Consider the following 18,838-nt stretch of genomic DNA (forward strand, 5'->3'; position numbering starts at 1 on the left):
TCCTCTCTTCTTCATGAGGAGAGACTGATAGGAGGGCAGAGGTGAGAAAATGCAAAAAGAAGAAAGGAGAGAAAATCAAAGGGAGATGAGAAAAGAAAGGAAGAGAGAAGAGAAATAAAAAAAAGGAAAGAGGTGAAAGCACCACAGTAGTGTTTTTGGATGAACTAGGATGTGCAGGTTGAGAAATCAGGATGTTGCAGCTATTGTGCCCCTGGAAAAAAAATAATAATAAGAAGGAGGTGTCACAGGTTACAAGGTATAAACAACTAGTAGTAATGTGTTAAACTGATAACCAAAACAATTCCCTGCTCTGTCATCCACCATTCATGTTGATAATATTTCAGGAAATTTGTGTGTGCATTGCAAATTTTATTTGCACACCATTCATTTTAGTCTATTTTACCAAATGTAAAACTTATCACCCATTACATCGATTTAAACTGTGTCCAGCAAAGAGTGACTTCAGGTAAACAGAGCTTTGTTGTCATAGACGGGTCGCCTAGTGTCTGCAGTAGGGAAAGTAAAGCTGCTGGGTATTCATTCCTGCACTGTCTTGGCAGAACTGGTTTGGTGGCTCTGCCTCTTATTGTGCGATTTCACTTTATGTGGTACAGTCAATTGTGTTGCTTACGTACGAGCCTTTGTTTTGCTTGTTCTTCCATTTCAAAGTAACTCCTCTGCACGACTGAAGGCATAACAGACTCAATATCCTGCATGAACACAGACATTCATATCAAAAAGCAAATAAGGAGGAGAACGGTTGTCCACGTATCTTCAAGTGTCTTTATTTTCTGAATATTGCAGTGATGTGTATCATGTATTATGTATAAATATAACGTCCATTCATTCTCTTCATTCTGGGTACAGTGAATGTTTGGAACTAATATATAGTAGTAATATAAAAGCACTATTAGGTGGAAAAACAAAGCAAAGAACAAATTATGTGTTATTTATGGCCACAAGAGAACACAGATATAAATAATCAAAGAGTATGGTAATTGACATTGTAACCAGCCAAGCATTTACCAGTGTATATAAATATATAACTCCATATAAATATACTTAACTTATAGATCATGATTAGACTGTAATCAGCAAGCCCTTGACCCAAAGCATAAATAAGCAAAGATGATCACACAACTAAATGCAATGCTCATCACAACTACCAGATACACCACGACTCATGACTCATCCTCTCGCCACTTCATTCTCTACAGATCAACTACAGGTGAGGAAAGACAGAGGTCTTCAATCGGCCCGTCAAGTTTTTACTTTTCATTCAGGCCAATTTACCTGCAGTGCCAGTAGACAGTTAACAGCTTAACTGCAGAATATGTCATCAACAAAGCCAAGCCTAAAGCGCAAAGGTGTGTTGTATCAATATTTGCTCATGCTCAGTGCTGAGCAAACCTTCCCGACATACCTAACAATTAAAAAACGGTAGATAAAGAGAGGGCTTGGCACACGTCAATGCCATGATCTCGTTTTATTACTCATTTTGATGAGGAAACCGAGAAATGTGGGCCTAGGACAAACTTTCTTGAACTTTGTGACAGACCCCTGATCAATGACGTTTTAATATTGATTGCATAGCTTTGCTTTTCTTTTCTAACAACTCTCTCTCTCTCTTTGAAGATTGGCTATACAGTGACTTGAATTGTACAGCGTTCCCTGCCAGTGAGCATTAGAGTACATAAAGGCAACTTTATAAAAATTAAAAAAAGGCAATGGTGACTCTGATACAAAACCATAGATAAACCAGCAACATTAAGTGCATGTCAAAATTGCTGGAATGAATACTAACTCCCCTTCACGATTCACAATCAGTGATAAACACAGACACACACACAGTCGTATAATGTCTTCTGCAACGATGAATGGAGCTTTTTCTAAGGCTGTATCTGAAATCACTTCCTCATTCACCTTACTTACTACTCTATAAATATTTTTAAAACGTCATAGTTTACTCTTGACGTTACATTTATGCATGCCATGCACACTTAATGCAACTTTTGAGGGTACTATGCAGTGCATAAAATCTGATTTCAGACATATAGGGGAGGTTAAATATAGTGCACTATATAGTAAACAGTGATTTCTGGCACAGTCAAAGTCATCAGTGCAATTTCAGTTTGGGTTTGAAGACTGCAAATTTTCAGCAGGCTGAACATGCTTAGGGTTTTGAGGATAACCATTCAGGGAGCGTCTGCCAGAAGACCCTATTGAGTTCTATTATGTGAAATTCACTATGCATGATTAAAAGTCTGGATATCTCATCCTCTGCTGGTTTAATTATGACCACTCTCTTTTTAATTTGTCCTCCAATTTCCCAGAAGTGACAAACTAGATCGCTGGACTGCCCCTTTAAAGACTGTCACAAAAAAAAAAAAGAGTCTAGGAGCATTTGTTGTGAGACGAGCATGCAAATATACAACCCACATATGACCCTATCATGCAAAACCCAGAGGTGGTATGCATTCACACAGGACATGTGGTGGGATAAAACAAACAGGACAAACAACATTTCACAAGACGTTTCACAGCGAGGGTGTGAAAGCATTGTACAGTCGTGAGTCTAATACCATGGGGTAAGGCCAGAGGGTTTAGGATGTAAAGAAGATATTAAGGCTAAGATCTTCATGTTTTCAGTCTGGATTAGCTGAGGTGACTGACAAGGGTGAACATTGTGTAAAGAGGTATTTCAGGAGCTGAGGAGAAGTTGAGTTATAGGAAATGATTTGGGGACTTATGCTAATCCACCCAGTCGCTGCTTCTTCCCCCCATATTCTCTCCTTCTTTTAGTTCATGAGTGCCATGGTGCTCTCGGGCTGGCCGCCAAAGATCCCAGAGAAAAACTCCAGTGCGAGGCGCACATGGATGGGCACAAAGACATATGAGGTGTAGATCACCATGGCGATGGCGGAGAAGAGGATGGAGTTGAAGATGGACTTTTCCCAGGGCTCCAGGACATAGATGCCGGTGATGAGGAGGTACTGGTAGTACAGCCAGGCCAGGTAATCCGTAAAGCTCTTGAAGCTCATCTTGCAAGCTGGACGGAAGGGAAATGGAGGTGGAGTGTTGTGAGATTCAGGTCGTGAGACAGAGATAGTGTGAATGACGGATGCGGAGAGGATACAGACACAGGCACAGAGGAGGCGGTGAGGGAGGAGGACAGAGGATTGGAAGAGAGGGATTACGTCAAATTAAGAGAGGAAAAACTACACACTTATGAGCACACAGAGGACACAGAGGAAGTACTTCAAGGAAAAAAATACTACACTACAAGTCCTGCATTCAAAATGTTGAAGTATTAACAGCATGTACTCACAGTAGTAAAAAATGTATGCCTGTCAGTATTTATTTTATGAATGAATTGCAGATGCATTATTGTGTAAGCAGGACTTGATTAAAGTCTACAATCTTTGTAGTACTTTATTTATACATTGGGCAGCAGAGATGAAGAATAAAGTAGTATTAAATGGTAATACTCAAGTAAAGTACAAGGACTTAATTCAGTACTTGAGTAAATATACTTTCAAAGACAGTTTCCATCTAAAATACAGCCTGTATCTCAGTAGATAAGTACATCTATCGCTCTCTTAAGTCATAATAACATAACATTACAATCTTCCGCTATGGAAAATAACTCGTAGAGTCTTTGAGACTGTGTGTTTATTAATTAGGATGTGTGAATGGGAATAAAAAAGCTCCTCTAGCCTCTCCAAACCCACAGCGGGGCAATCAAGCAGGCCTCATGGGAGCTCTGGGTCTTATAGGATTCATTTGTGTGGGTAGAGAAACACCAATAAAATGAAAGCCAGGGTTCCCACATGGACGTGACACAGCTCGCAGACGTTAACAGATCGTGCTGCACAGGTAGGGGGCGGGGACAAACAGGTGCGCTTACAAGTGCAGGTGCACACACCTGGTTTACTAGAAGATAAAAATAAAAGAGGGGGGCGATGATGAAAACGATGATGTTTTCAATACAGCTACAGGACCACATTAACCAAATGAACTTCCTTTATATATAAAGCAGGGCTGAAGTTACTCACAGCAAAGCGCATTTATGGAGCATAAAAAGATCTTTTTAAAATATCTTTAACATGTTTGGCACTGAAAACTGCAAAATAACTTCAGCAACAGTTAAACTATCTGCCAAGTTGGTGCATGATTAATGATCTGCACATAGAATGCAATACATGTAATCACCAAAAAAATCTCAATTAACTAAGGAATTTAGTTTTTTTTTTTTTATAAGACAGATTAATAGAGGGGATATATCGGCGCTGTATTGTGTACAACTGAAACCAATGACTCACCTGAGCAGCCGACGTGCTGATCTCCTGGATATCTACTAATGAGAGATAATTACAGGACGAGCTACAGACACCAGCCCGCGTCCCGCTGCTGCTCCGCTGCTTTGTGTAAACGAAAAAAGCTGCCTCAGTGTTATGCCACTGGCCTATATGTAGTGGGTCATACAGTGTATGAGAAGACACCACACCCACTACTCGTGCTTACACTAGCGACTCACCTGGCACACAGTTCATGCAGGTGGAGTAACCGATGAACGCATACATGTGTGTGTATGTATGTATGTATATGTGTGTGTGTGTGTGTGTGTTTACGCAGCCCAAAGAAAACAGTCCTGTCATGGGAGGTGAGAGGAAGAGTGACGTCTTGTTTGCAGCTCTATTTTAGCTACGTAAAGTCCACTGCCTTGTGCAGCATCTTTCAACTTTCTCCAGTCCGTGTCGCATCCTTCTGCGCATCCGTCCCACCATGCTGCAGCCAGACGCTGCGCCGCAGTACCACCTCTGACGTAAGCAACGGCAGCAGGAGGAGGAGGAGGAGGATGGAAAAAACAAGCCGAGACAGCACAGACAGTGCACTGGTATGCACAGATACCGCAGCCTAGTGATGCTGTACTTAATAATAGTTGTTATATGGAAATATTAAATCATGCACTGTCAGCCTTTGATTCACTTGTCTGAGTGCCTTTGCCATAAGCAAACACTGCATTTATATTGCATGCGCTACAATATTCTCCAAGAAATTTGGAGATGAATGAACAAAACAGAACTTGTCATATCTCTGCTCTTTTAGGTGTTCCGGTATTTCGGTGGCAGATGTATGATTATATATTATAAAGATGAAACATAAGCATTACGCGCTAACACGCACAGTATGTGGCTCTGTTCCTATTGGAAAGGCACCAAATACCCACAGTGCGCAGAGATAAAAGTATATATTCACATAAGTACTGAGGTTTCCTCCCCTCCTCTGCCTGCGTTTCCGGATTAAACGTGCGTAAACAAAGAAAAGAAAACGCACAGCACTGGAAAATATATCATATAATCTGAGAAGTTGGCCTTTTGTTTTGGGGCAATCAGACATACAGTTAGGAAATCTTATCTCTTATCTGCCCGAGGGTTGCTGACCTCCTCAATTCTTGCACTTGACAACACTGTGCATTATTGATGTGTAAACACGGGCAGTGCCGCCGTGGCGCACAGTTTACGCATGGAAAGTGCGATTTTTTTGTTGTTGACAAAAGCCTCACAAGGGAAAGGACTGGTTTAAAATGTCAAACAGTGCATGAACAAAATTTCCCCTTAACGTTGATTAAACACTCTTTGAGGTACTTCAACTGCTTTTTGTTGACATGAGCTGTCCTGACCGGCTCAACCACAAGTATCTGGGAAAGTAATATTCAAATCGGATAACAAACATCCAACACTAAACATCCTTCAGGTGTTGTTGCTCTAATAACGTTTAATCTGTCGTCTTATACTTTGAAAGTGAGACTGTAATACTAGAAATTGGGTAAATGGGGCTGCAGAGACAAAGCTCAGTTTGGGCACATGCAAAGTTGGTGAGAAAATCAGGTCAACAGGAGGGTGATCAGAAAAAAAAAGAACCCCTGCTCCACACTGTTGTTGCTCCCACCACCCCCACTTCCACACACACACACACCCAGAAGGGATTCAGCTCATTCGTTTTCCCAAGTAGATCTGATTACCGTTAACAACCTGCTCAGGTTGGTGAAAAACAAGACCTGGCTTCCTCCTCCCCCCTGCATGTGAGTCATGTCACACAGACTAATACGGCTTGTGACACACACATTCCTCTGGTGTCTTAGATTACATAAAGCTTTATACAATAGGTCTGCATAACCATGCAACAAATCTGGTGACAAAAGATAAACTCTTCAACGAACTTGTTAAGTGTTCAGTTCAATTATGGTTTGGATTTCACCCTGAGGAGAAGAAATGTCCTAAAATGGGATCATCCAAAAAACTTTGATGTTAAAACTGATTTTTTTAAAAAGTACACTCCACCCTTTTTGTGTTCCTATAATTGTATCCATCATACTGCAGCGATATGATCACAGGAACATGAGATGAAGATGCAAAAGCAGATATGAGTCATAGTCAAGAAGGGATAAGTCATGGGCAATTGGACTTGGTTGTAGATCCATGAAGATGTTTCACCCCTCACCCAAGAGGCTTCTTCGGTGCTGTGGTTGCCAGATTTAACCCTTCATGAAGGGATGACCTGGATGACTAACAACCTTCACAGACAGTCATCTCCTGCTAGAATCAAGATATACAGAAATAACAAAACTTCTGCTTCATCTTTTGAAAACTTTTGCCTATAACATTTGTCTTTCTTCCAACATTTCTGTCGTTTCCTACTTTTAAACTGTGTGTTGTTTTAATCAAACATCATAAAATCTGTCTAATATTTGAATACTTTTAGCTAATTGGGAGAAATTCTGGGCGCAAAGAATCTAAATGTGTCATTTTACAAAAAAAAAAAAAAAAAGTTTGATTCTGTGTCTATGGTGTTCAAATGGTGACAGGTTGGAGTCGGGAGCCGTTTCAATCAGTTTCACGTCACTCCAGATCACATGAGGACATCCGTGTTTACAGAGCAGCAGTAATCCTAACTTTCATGTCCAGCTTCAGCCCATATGAGAGCTCACTCTAGCTGAAAAGGTGGTGCAGCTGGATGAGTGTCTGTATATTACCAATGGCAGCATTAACAGGCTTGGTTATGCTTCTTATAAATGTGGCTATTTGAATGCATTACTTCCCTTCTCCAAAGCTCCCTCTGGTGGTGTTCACACTAGAAATAACAATCCACACAGTATGAAACATGAATGTGGTCAAGTTTTGTTGATGCACAATATTCTCCCATAGGACAGAAATGAGGAGCTGCTCACAGCTGATAAACATTTAAAATAATTTTGGATGGTGGTGAAAGAGCTCCAGAAAAATCATGAAAAACAAAAGCAACTATTAAAGTTTAGAAAATATTTAGATTGTGAAGTTTAATCCACAGTAACTTTCCAAGGATGCAATTTGAATATCTGACATCACATATGATATCATTTCTATAATAATATTAAAGATTATATTGAATTAGTATGTAGTGCTGAGCAAATGTCTTTTATATCCCCAAGCCGAAAAGATCTGTGAAAAGCAGGCATTAGGACAAATATTTATTTTGATATGGTGATCTAGAAGCACTTCAACATCACTCCAAAACTTTATATGAAAATCTGAATTTCATAAGCCTATAGTGGAGGTAGGAATCCAGAGAGTCCAGTTTCTCTACAGAAACTTGTTTGTTACCAAGTGGCACCATTATACCCAGTTTATGGGCTTTTAACTATAATGAGTGATTACACCACAGTCTTATGAAGTGTGGATATTTTCAGTATGAAACATGATTTGTTGATGGTTCAATCAGTCCTCAGCTCTGTAACAATATCGCTTTGGGATCAGCGGACCTGTATTTGACAGATCAGCCATCAGTGGCGCACAAGCAGGACGGCGACCGGCTACTCTGTCATCATGTCAGCGCCCTCTCCTCCTGTGGCGTCTGTCAGACTGAGCTCCTCCAGCATCTCCACCAGAGAGATACGAGGTGCTCCGTCATCATCGGTGTCGCTCTCCACTGGGATCTTTGACACATCTGAAATAATAAACAAAACATCTATTCATTAACTGCCAACTATAATACCGTGTAACATTAGATATATTAGGAGCCTCAGCAGTTGTTGACAGTAAATGAGCCGTAACGGAACAATTTAAGCTGCAACAATGGAAACAAACATCCCAAGAAAAGGGCAGTAATCTCTGGGGACACTGGTCTCCAGCTGCTCACCTCTGTAGATGTTCACATTCTTCCTCAGAGCTTCATCCTCCTCCAGATCCTCCAGGAAGTCCTGGTATTGTCTGAAGACAGAAAAGCAAGTTAAAGGAAACTCATGTGGTTTGACATTTCAGGGAAAAATATATTTACAGGATATTGGCACTCTTGGCACATTTTCAGACTATTCACTAACTTTTGAAAACATCTTCATGGCTTTAGTCATCAGCTCAGGTATCTTAAGTGTTTTTCCTCGTTTGTTGCTGGAGACATTCATGCAGAATCTTTACACAAGACGTCAAAATACAGCTGAGGTTTAAAGTTTTGTTTATCATTATTATTGGATTTTTTTTGTAAAGATTTTCACGGGAACTACAAAATAAAAAAACATCTGTTTTTAAAGATAATTATGTTGCATCTTATTGGCAACAAAGAACAACAGAAAACAAAATGAATGAATGTGACTAACAAGTGTTATCTGTGTGTGTGTCTATGTGTGTACCAGAGCCTGAAAAAGATTATTCTTTTGTGCCAGAGAGCTCCGGTGTTCAAAAACGATTACAACACATAAATGAGGGACGCTGTTGCACTGGCTGACATGTTCTTTCATCAAGATGACAGTTTGAACTGAGTCACTCCAGAAAACATAGAGCTACTGCTGTAAACACTCACTAAAGCACCAAATATGTATTACTCCACGTCTTAAAATAGTCCCCAACTAATGCACTGCAAATCTCCTTTAATCTCTTCTTTAAGTAATGATTACTAAAAACTAGTTTATCTTAATTAACAAAAGTATAGAACATGGCTCGCCTTATCCTAGAAGACAAATTCTTGAAGGTTTACTTCATTCAAGACAGTTCAGAGACTCAGTATTACTCTTCTACCTCTCATCATCTGTGTCCATGCCCTCACGGTCTTTGTCCATCTCCTGCAGTTTCCAGTTCCTGCGCTTCACCCTCCTGGTGCGGTCGTAGCTCTTCTTTATCAGCACCTGAGAGAGTCAACATGCAGGGTTGTAGAAATTTAAACCACAGCAGACTGTCTATATACATTTCATGTAGTGTGCAGTCATGCAGTGTTTCTTCTGAGAACATAATCAAATCTAAAGTCACAATTTTACATCGCCACCAGAGGTCAGTGTTCAGTCAACAATAGCCACCAGGTTTAATCAATGAGGATGTTAATTGAAGTGCAGGAGAGTCTTACCACATCAGGGACGTGGTGAGGGTTCATCTTATTCAGGTACTCGTCATTAACGTTAGAGTTGGCGAAGTCAAAGCTGTAATGTGAGATGTAAACCATTAAACGTACTGCTATCAGTCCTACCTGACCAACGTGTGAACTTCTCGTCAACAACCTCTACTCACCCCAGCACCAGGTCTCCAATGTTGAGCAGATGGCCCAGGAATGTACGGCAGTGATACTGCTGATTGGTGTTCATCTCCGACGTCTTCTGAACCCAAACCTCAGCCAGAGTGTGCTGTAACACACACACACACAAATACACACAGGAGGAATTTAAATGTAGTTTCAAGCCATTCAAACAAAATTACTCTTGTTCTTTTCTTCCAGCCTGCCCAGGTTGTTGTATCGATACTAATGCAACACTCAAACGGAGGAAAGAGAGTAAACAGAGTCTCTGCAAACCTTGTTCCTTGCACCATCAAAACAAACACTCCTGAGTGTTTCTGTCGTTCTAGCTTGAATCTCACACACGGGCTCAGGGATAATGTAATGGTTCGCTATTGATTTTGCTTCCAAAAGAAAAGCAATGTTCTCTCATAATGCAATCTGTTCTGCAACACACACACACACACACACACACACAACACACACACTCACCTTATTGGACCTCATGCCAGCTCCAGCACCCAGCTTCTGGTCTCTGATGATGTCAATGTCCATAACGATAAACTCCTCCAGTTGCCGTGGGTTACAGAGACTGTTGAAGGGGTTGCGCCAGTATGTGTTCCCATCCACCTCAGAAACTAGTGAGTCAGAGATTATTTACATATTAATTGTATATTATTGTTTGTAATTAGAGCAGACAGCACAGAATATAGTGCTCCTTCTCATTTTTAAGAATGACACAAACAGCTTTTCATGTTTTAGATTTCTCTGACAGCTCAAACTTCAACACAGTTCCTTTATCTAAAACGAATATAAATCTGATTTATCTGTCAGTGTGTTTTTTTTTTTTAAATCTGTGCATATTCCAAATAAACCAGACAGAGTGATGTGTTTGTCTCTGTACCAAGAGAACTAAACACAGGCAGACAAACAGCAACACAAATATTTTTTAATGCCAGAGTTAATTGCCTACTGCAGCCCAAATCTGCCGCGCAGAGCTCTGCCTCGAGGCGGATTCTGCTATTCAGCCTGCTGAAAAACTTTCTGCAATAAAAATAGCCTGCTCTTTGAAGAGTAATTAAAAACGTGTGCTGCTTCCAAAATGTCAGAATCCTGTCGAGGACGATCTCAGCCTCTCGAATAATGAGTGATTACGCCAGATACAGAGGAAACACATCATCACTAATTGTCACCAAACTTGCATTGATTAGAAATCCCTCCAAACGAGACGACTTTGCGCTGATGGCATGAATAATGCAAACCAAAGATGTTTTTTTTTTTTTGGGAGAGTGCGCCATGTGCTGTGTCGTGACTGGGAGCAGAGGGAAGCTGTTAAGACGGCTGTGATGAACATGTGGTCAGCAGACCGGGGTCAACTCAGTGGAACGAACGATTTCGACTCACAGTTATAGCTCCGTGGTAATATACAGGAAATGCTTCTGATGTCTTTCATTAAACACTCAAAGACATACATATGCTAAACTTGCAGCAGTTATTCCCAAAGTGTAAAATACAACCTAAGACTATAATAAAAGCGGAGAGATCAAACAGTTAGTCAATCAGGTGATCAACAGAAATCACCATGGGCATTTTTTACTATTTTATGACTGAAATAATTCATCATATAATTAGCTGCAGCCCTAATGAAGTGAGTAATCTAATCTAGGGCTACAATCAATGATTATTTTCAAGCTCAAAGTCACAACGTCTCATTTTAAAGCTGCCAGTTTTCTCATATTTTACACTTTACAGCCCTTTAAAACAGAGAAAAGCATCAAATTCCCTCATGCTAAAGCCAAATAATCTTTTTCCACTGATAAATAACCTTCATGCTAAAGCCAAATAATCTTTTTCCACTGATAAATAACCTAATTAATCAAATATCAAACTTGCTGTCAAATAATTTTCTGTTCATCAACTAATTGTGTCAGCTCTAATCTAATTACACGCTTGATTTTGTCGACTATAAAACTACTCTCCCAGAATGTGCTGCGTTCAGACCAGCAAAGTTGACACTCAGTTCCTCATTAGAAATCATGAAACTTGCTGCTTCGCTATGCTTATACACAGAGCTCACATTACTGAATTAATCTGTAGAGATTCAAACTACAGCTCAGCTGATGATGACCAGATACACCAGACTGCAGCTAGTCTGAGGTGTCAGTTGTTCAAACACTTGGTAGAAATACTCACTCTGCAGGGTGTTGGGATCGATGAGGTGGATGGTGCTGGTGACACGGACGCAGACACACACTTGACCCATGTTGCCCAGACTCTGCGCCAGCCGTGGTGAAAGGCACACGACGTTGTCCTGGCAACCAGACAAAAGCAGACAACCCCGGGTCAAACAGGTCGAAGGGAAAGTAGAAAACGACTTTGGACTTGCCATAGAAAGTTCACAATGTGTCTGAAAGCTTGTTTCTCCCAAAAGAAACCTCTTGTTATCCGACAGCTTAGATACAGAGCATGTGTCTGGATTAAAACTTTCTACTCTAAACTTTAATAATCTATTAAAAAAATACCCTGTCATTCAAAACACACCCAAACCTATGGGTTTGCCATTTTAAGCACACAACTAATGCTACATGTCAAATGGGATTAAGCAGAAATCTATATTCCTAGTATATTAAGTATATTAAGTTTGAGTTTCATTTATTATCACCTGACACTGTCAGAGACGAACACAAACAAAGATTCTTGGACTTGACATCTGCATATCAGCAGATTTAAGACAACTTTCTAAAACAACATTGCTAACCTAACAAAATCTTCAGAGGTGACGTGTCAAGTTTGGCTTGTCTGAGGTGTTGAGCAGATATGGGTGTGTCTCAGCTCAATGGACTCTAATCCAACTAAAATAAAACAAAACATGTCGCTGTATACCTTACAGACAGGTACGATCTCCATGGAGAAGGTGCTTTTATAGTTGTACGTGTTTGAATGGATGTCGTGAGAGATGAGGCGCTGGGATGTCTTTGACCTTTGAAATAGAAAAGAAAGTGTTTATTATTATTATTATTATCACAAACATCATTCAGAGTTCACACTGTCCCAGTTGGACAAACAAAAGGGGCAGTAATGCAATAAGATGTTGTGTAAAAATGGAAAAGACTTCACACTTCACACACAAAGACTCATCTGAACTGTTAGAGGTCGTGTCAACATGAGACATAGATGCACACATGGAACATTATGCTACTTTAGGGAGCTATATTTTTTGTTCATGCATTTTTATGAGGACATTTTATTCACTGTGACATTGCCACATTTGCTCATAAACTTTTGGATTGTCGGATAAAGGCTGCTACTAAAAGTAGGCCGTCACAGTCACTTGTTATTGGTATAAAAACGAAAGGGGAACATTGTTCTAACTCTGAGCTTCATGAGGTACAGACTAAAGTGGCGCTCACCTGCAGGGCACGGTGCACTGGAGGAAGTCGACCATCTTCTGAGCGTGCTGCTTGGTGCCGTAGTAGAAATCAATCCCCTCTGAGAGAGAAGAGCAATACCATCACAACCCCCGTCGATAAATTCATCAAAGGCGTGCTTCACGGGTCATCGCCATTGCAGAACACATATGTATGCAAACAACACACGCTCATGAAGACGGGAGCGCATATGGCAGCCACATGTTGAAACTTTCACAAAGCTTTTAAGTCCTGCCGAGATGTGTAGATGATTTAAATTGCACTTCTCGGCCAAAACTCCACTTCACAGTCCCTTCCAAGAGCACTGAGAGCTGCTGCTGAGCTGTCACTCAGTGCGCGGCAAGCACGCCTGAGTGTGTGGATACCTATCTGCGTGTGTGTGTGTGTGTGAGATGTGGCAGTAAATAGAGTACGAATCAAGCTTGCATTGCAGGAATCTCCGTGGAATGCCTGCTCTGATTACAGCACAATGATTAGATCCCCAACGCATGCGCCCTCTCTGAGGCCAATGCAAGGACAGCTGTATGGACTGATTGGCGCCAGTGATATGCATGCATGGCTTGCTGTCTGGTACAGGAAGAGGTAATTAACACTCGACACATGATTATGTTGGGCTTAGCTCTAATCCACGTTAGTTACGCTGCTGACGAATGAGACAAGTTTCCCCTACATTTGGTTCGAAGCCTTGAGGAATATAGCAGGCCCCTTCCTTTAAAGAGACGTGCACTGTCATACATGAAAAAATGTTAATATATATATTTAAAATCATATGTGATTGACCTACCATGGATTTCTTTGATGTTGAGGGCATTCTGGTGGAGTTTATGCTTGAGGATCAGCTGCTCTAGATAGTAGAATGTCTTTTTATGAGCAGTCTGTGAAAGAAAAAGATTTTTTCAGCGTCATCATGATCACACAGACAGTCACACAGGTCCCTAAGCCCTGTGTCACAGTTATTTAATTATTATTTGGTATGAAATTTGAATGAACAGCTTGGCAACCTGTCGCCAGCTTTGACATTTCAGAAAAACACTACAGTTAAGACCATCAGCCCCCGAGGCTGTATTGACATTTTTGGGATTTTAGTACGGCGTTAAATAAAACTTCCTTCATAGTTGCTCCACACTGCAATCTTTTCAGTGGAAAGAAGGGACTTTGGCTTTTATTGTGAAGTAGCTGCAGACGGCGTTAAGGAGTTATATAAACTGCTGAGGGTAGCTTAGCTTATTTGAGTTTAGTTAAGCGATAAGAGAGACTGAAAGTTTGAATCTAAAACTGGACTGAATTTGTCTGTTTCTGAGTAATCTTTCTCCTGATCTACTCTCTCTGTAGCATGGCAGCTACGCTTGGTTTACCTCCGCACATCAGCGATCAAAGGAAGAAGTCTAACCCTGGGATTTATTGATGTATTTCATGCCAACGCTTGTTTTTATAAAAATCTAGGTTGAGGTTTCAACACGCAATTGCAAAATCAACACAGGATAACAGTAACATGAAAACAAAGAGTCAATCGAGAACACTTCAACTCCAAAAACAAAAAAATCAGAAGAAAAAGAACTGAGCACATTTTATCGTGCATTTTTGTTTGCTGTATTATATATTTTACAGCATTTGTAGCCCTTTAGTGTCTGTTATCTGTTCATTTATTTGTATGAATATTTCCCATCCATACCATGAGCATTTTCAAGGCTATTTGCTACCTGGACAACCAGATTTACAGAATATACCTGTTAACAAAATAAAACAGCTATTACCGTTTTCAACTAATCAATAAACACTAAAAAATTAAGAATATAGCATACATGCATGTTATATATAAGATGTTTTTTAAAAGGTGAAAATTTGAGTAGAGGTCAGGTAAAATAAAATTATTATTATTATTTTCTTCATTTATTATTTATACATTTTATAAAAAAAATTAAAAAAACAGACTCTCACCTTCTGCCTAACTTGAACCACGGCCTTCCAGAAGTCCTTGGCTTCCACACGGTGGCAGTCGTCACACATCTGGTACTGGACGACAAACTCGACCACAAACACCTGCTGTAGGATAGCGCCATTCATCACCTGGAGAGGCAAAGACAGCAACAAACAACAACAAGTGTCACCATATGGTCCGATGACACGGCAAACGGCGACAAAACTCTGCGCTTATGGTCATTCACTTCTGGCGGGGGAAAATAACAAAACGTGTTTTTATATTTGACCAGTGGGATCTGGAAACAGTTTTATACAGACTCCGCATCAGCACAAACAAAAGAGTTGGCCCTGAGACGCACGGGGCTCAGGTTCTCGCTAAAGGTCAAGGAGATGAGATGACAGCCGCTGGCAAAACTCACTTCTCTCAAACACACACGAGTCAGTCGGGAACAGACGACTCCAGTTTAAAAGTTTAACCTGAAGTTCGTTGCATATATGATTATGTCACAGAACTGGATGTGTGTGTCACACCTTGACATCATTACTTTTCACATATGTCCATCAAAAAGCTTAAAGTCAAAGATAAACTGTGCCAATTACCACCCCAACAACCTTTAGATGGAAAACACGTCTTTGGTACACGTATTCCCCCATCGGTCCCTAATCTGTTTTTTTCTGGTAGTTTGAATGTCACTCTCCCACACTTATCACTTCCACTCTGTTTTTTTTTTTCTTTTTACCTCTTTCTGGATGGTCACTTTCATCTTAATCCTTTTGGAGTGTGGCTCTGTCCACAGGAAGCCAGCATCTATGAGACGCACCTGTGAGAAGAGACATGCTGTTCAATCCATGAAGTAGCAGAAGCTTGAATATCGATTGAATATCCACATGTACCTTGCAAGTACTGTGGTGAACATGGTGCACATCACTATGATAAATCAGAGACATGGGATGGACATATAATAATATATAATCAATGACAAAAGACCTAAAAAAAGACCTGTAAAACATAAATAACTAGAAAATTGGAGGTTACAGTGTTGTTATTTTTAACTTGAACTGTGTTAATTGAGGTGAAAATAAGGACACGATAAAATAAATCTGTAGGCTCAATAACAAGTGTGCAAACATGCTATTGTCTTCTGTGAAGTTCAGTAAGAATCACACTTACTTTGGTCATAGAGCTCTTAATCTTTTTCAGGCAAAGGGCCAGCAGTTCTCTGGACTCCAGGGCACACTGCACCCAGCTGGCTGGAGGCTGTAAATACCTGCATGAAAAGAGAAAAATATAAGCCACAGCTTTCTCAAGCAAAACTTATTATATCTGTGATTTTACTTTTTGACTGATGTGTGCTTGTCACAAACCTTTCACACTGCTTGCAGAAGTGCACTGTGACTTGCTTTGGGATTCCCTCCGAGATGTCTACCTGAGTACGCAGGCAGGCTACACACATGTTGGCTGGGTTGGGAGGAATAGGGACGCCACAGGTACAGCACAGGCTGTGGAGGACAGAAGCAACATTGGTAAAACTCCATGAAATAAATACATGATGTACCATTTTACACCTCCAGGTATTGATCATAAAACTTTTTGAATTTTGGACAACAAAGATTTGGTACACGTTATTGCTGAACATTTCTCCAAAGAGAGAGTTCATTTTATTGTGCTTCGCCAGACCGTTCTATTTTTTACATGAGATCATGAATCATCACAATAAACATTTAGGTTTATGGTTTTGTCAAAATTACACATTGTGCTAAAGAGCAGTTAAAATCACGGACTGTTAAAGTTTGACATCTGGGCAACTCGTCAAATCAAGTCACCGGGTGACCCTTTATCTTCCACATTGGGGACACATTCACCTGTTGTGGTGGTGCCTTGACACAGGTCACACTGATAAATTTAGTAATGGGTGTATTCAATGAAAAAGAGGAAAGATGCAGAGGGCCCGGGATTTCAAGACTGGCTCACGGAGTTAGGTAAAGTAGCTGCTTTTGAAAGAATATCCTATAGTATAACAACTAATACTGATAAATATAATGAGAAATGTTTTTAAGACTGTATTCTTTACAGGGTAGCTAAAATATTTCTGCATACATTGATCATAATGGGCTGTTTTTGGGGGGAGCGGGACGGAAATGATGGTGGAGGTGGACTGGATGTTATGCAGGGATCTGTTTTCCGGAAGTCTACTTGTGGTCAGTGAATTTCACATAGGACAACAACAGTACAGTGGTTGTTTCCTGGTAAATGGACTGCTTAACATATTGAGCATGGACTGATGTATCTGTCTGGGACTTGTTATGTATTTATTTTCTTTCATTTTCTATTTGTTATTTTTATGTTTTATTGTCAAAATTAGACTTTTGTTATAAAAATTTGGAGTATACTGGGGTGCAGATGTTTTAATTCTTATAGATAGTGTGTGTGTGTTTTCTGTCTTTTGCATGTCTCGTGTACTTCCCTTATCTGGCATGTGTTTACTGAAGCTGGCAGGGAGAGATAATTAAAAAATAGTTAAAGGATAAGAGAGACAGGTTAAGGGAAGTGTTATTTTGGACAAGACACAATGTTCATTACTAAGCCGAAAACCAAAAAAAGGATTATTAGTGGGAAGAAGCCCATTTTGAGAAAATTGTATAAGAACTGTTAGAGCTCCTCAGGGAGCCTTTTCCTCTGTAACCCCTTTTGTGTGTTAAACGCTCCTTCTTGTACAAGAATAATAAATTCAACTTAAACTTTGATACTTTGAATCCAGTCCTCCTTATTCAAGGGCTCTTCCTTAAAAAAATCTCGTAACGACTTTGCCTTATTTTTTTTATTTTATTTTCCACTGTTCTTAGTTTAATCTTGTAAAATGTAAAACTCAATAAAACATTTGATTCATAAAAAAACTAATGGGTGTATTCCATACAAGCGGTGCCACTTTCAGGGCCCAAGTCTTTAAGACAAGTCTTTTGGGCCCCGTGACAAAAAAATCTAATTGGGCCCCCTCTGCGCAGCTGTTGTCACCACATCTCTAGGACCTAACTATCCCATCAAAAGCTTTACATAACTCTGATCAAAGGCTTGCAACTGTTTTGCGTCTTGTAGTTCAATACTATAGTACTAGCACAATATTTACTGCTGGTGATTTAGTCTGCATACAGTATGCAGTGCAGTTCACTATTTGATGCAAGATTAAAAGTCACCATAAAAATGTGCTAAAGGCCGTTTTTATTTAACTTGTACTGCCCAAAACACGTAAAAACAAAGATATAATACATTTCATTATTATATTTGAAATATATATACTCAATGATGATGGTTTAATAATTTTATGTTGGTGTTTTCCTATTTTTTGGGGGGCCCTGACAGTCGTGGGCCCTTGGAATTATCCTAACTTTTCCCCCCTATATGGCGGCCCTGGATCATGGACATCAAGACATTTTTATATTGCACCACTTACATGTTGCCCTGGCTGCTCGTGGCAGGCGCCTGCATGTACTCCATTGTTGTCAACCTGACAGGTCAGTGTGTGTCAGCGTGGCTCTCTGAGGACAGAAACATGACAGATTTAACAACTACTCACCTTATTTTTAAACAGCAGACACATAATATCACACTGAGGTCTCATTGTTCACGAGTTTACGTTATAAAGTTATATAAAGGCTGCTAGATCAATAAAAAAACCTCCACGTGAGCCGATGCTCTATATTCAGCACTGGGTCGTTAGCATTAAAGGCTAAATTGCTGGTTTTGACGAGTGATTTGAACGAATATTCACGAAGAAACAAACACAAAACGTCAACGGAACTACTCGATAACTAGAAGTGGTACACACGAGTGATGACAAACCGCACAGAAGCTGTTTTTGATGGTAAAAAACCAACAACACACCGAGAAGAGAGAAGTGCTCCACGTTTCCACCGAGCACCGAGGAGGGGAGGCTGCGTGACGTCATGCAGCACTCAAGGACCCAGGCGGGCTGTCT

General features: G+C 40.2%; 2 protein-coding genes across 4 annotated transcripts; both read right to left on the reverse strand.

Annotated features, from left to right (window-relative positions):
• Window positions 1–508: 508 nt before the first annotated feature.
• Window positions 509–4,822, reverse strand: sptssb (serine palmitoyltransferase, small subunit B). 2 transcript variants are annotated; one of them, XM_019279396.2, is made up of 3 exons: window positions 4,538–4,822; window positions 4,323–4,418; window positions 509–3,049 (listed from the first exon to the last, which is right to left on the reverse strand). In XM_019279396.2, the coding sequence occupies exon 3, from the start codon at window positions 3,039–3,041 to the stop codon at window positions 2,799–2,801; it is 243 nt and encodes an 80-aa protein (XP_019134941.1). In that variant the 5' UTR covers window positions 3,042–3,049; window positions 4,323–4,418; window positions 4,538–4,822; the 3' UTR covers window positions 509–2,798. The 2 variants fall into 2 exon arrangements, with proteins under 2 accessions (XP_019134941.1, XP_019134940.1); XM_019279395.2 differs by having other exon boundaries at window positions 4,323–4,421.
• A 2,675-nt stretch (window positions 4,823–7,497) lies between these two features.
• Window positions 7,498–18,838, reverse strand: nmd3 (NMD3 ribosome export adaptor). Of its 2 annotated transcripts, none has more exons than XM_027280878.1 (16): window positions 18,745–18,838; window positions 18,314–18,396; window positions 16,230–16,364; window positions 16,036–16,132; window positions 15,605–15,685; window positions 14,883–15,011; window positions 13,729–13,819; window positions 12,927–13,005; window positions 12,400–12,496; window positions 11,710–11,827; window positions 10,009–10,154; window positions 9,534–9,646; window positions 9,373–9,445; window positions 9,051–9,157; window positions 8,179–8,249; window positions 7,498–7,986 (listed from the first exon to the last, which is right to left on the reverse strand). In XM_027280878.1, the coding sequence occupies exons 2-16, from the start codon at window positions 18,355–18,357 to the stop codon at window positions 7,853–7,855; spliced, it is 1,515 nt and encodes a 504-aa protein (XP_027136679.1). In that variant the 5' UTR covers window positions 18,358–18,396; window positions 18,745–18,838; the 3' UTR covers window positions 7,498–7,852. The 2 variants fall into 2 exon arrangements, with proteins under 2 accessions (XP_027136679.1, XP_019134935.1); XM_019279390.2 differs by having other exon boundaries at window positions 18,314–18,398; window positions 18,689–18,825.

The sequence above is a fragment of the Larimichthys crocea genome, chromosome VII, assembly GCF_000972845.2.
Source record: "Larimichthys crocea isolate SSNF chromosome VII, L_crocea_2.0, whole genome shotgun sequence".
Lineage (NCBI taxonomy): Eukaryota > Metazoa > Chordata > Actinopteri > Sciaenidae > Larimichthys > Larimichthys crocea.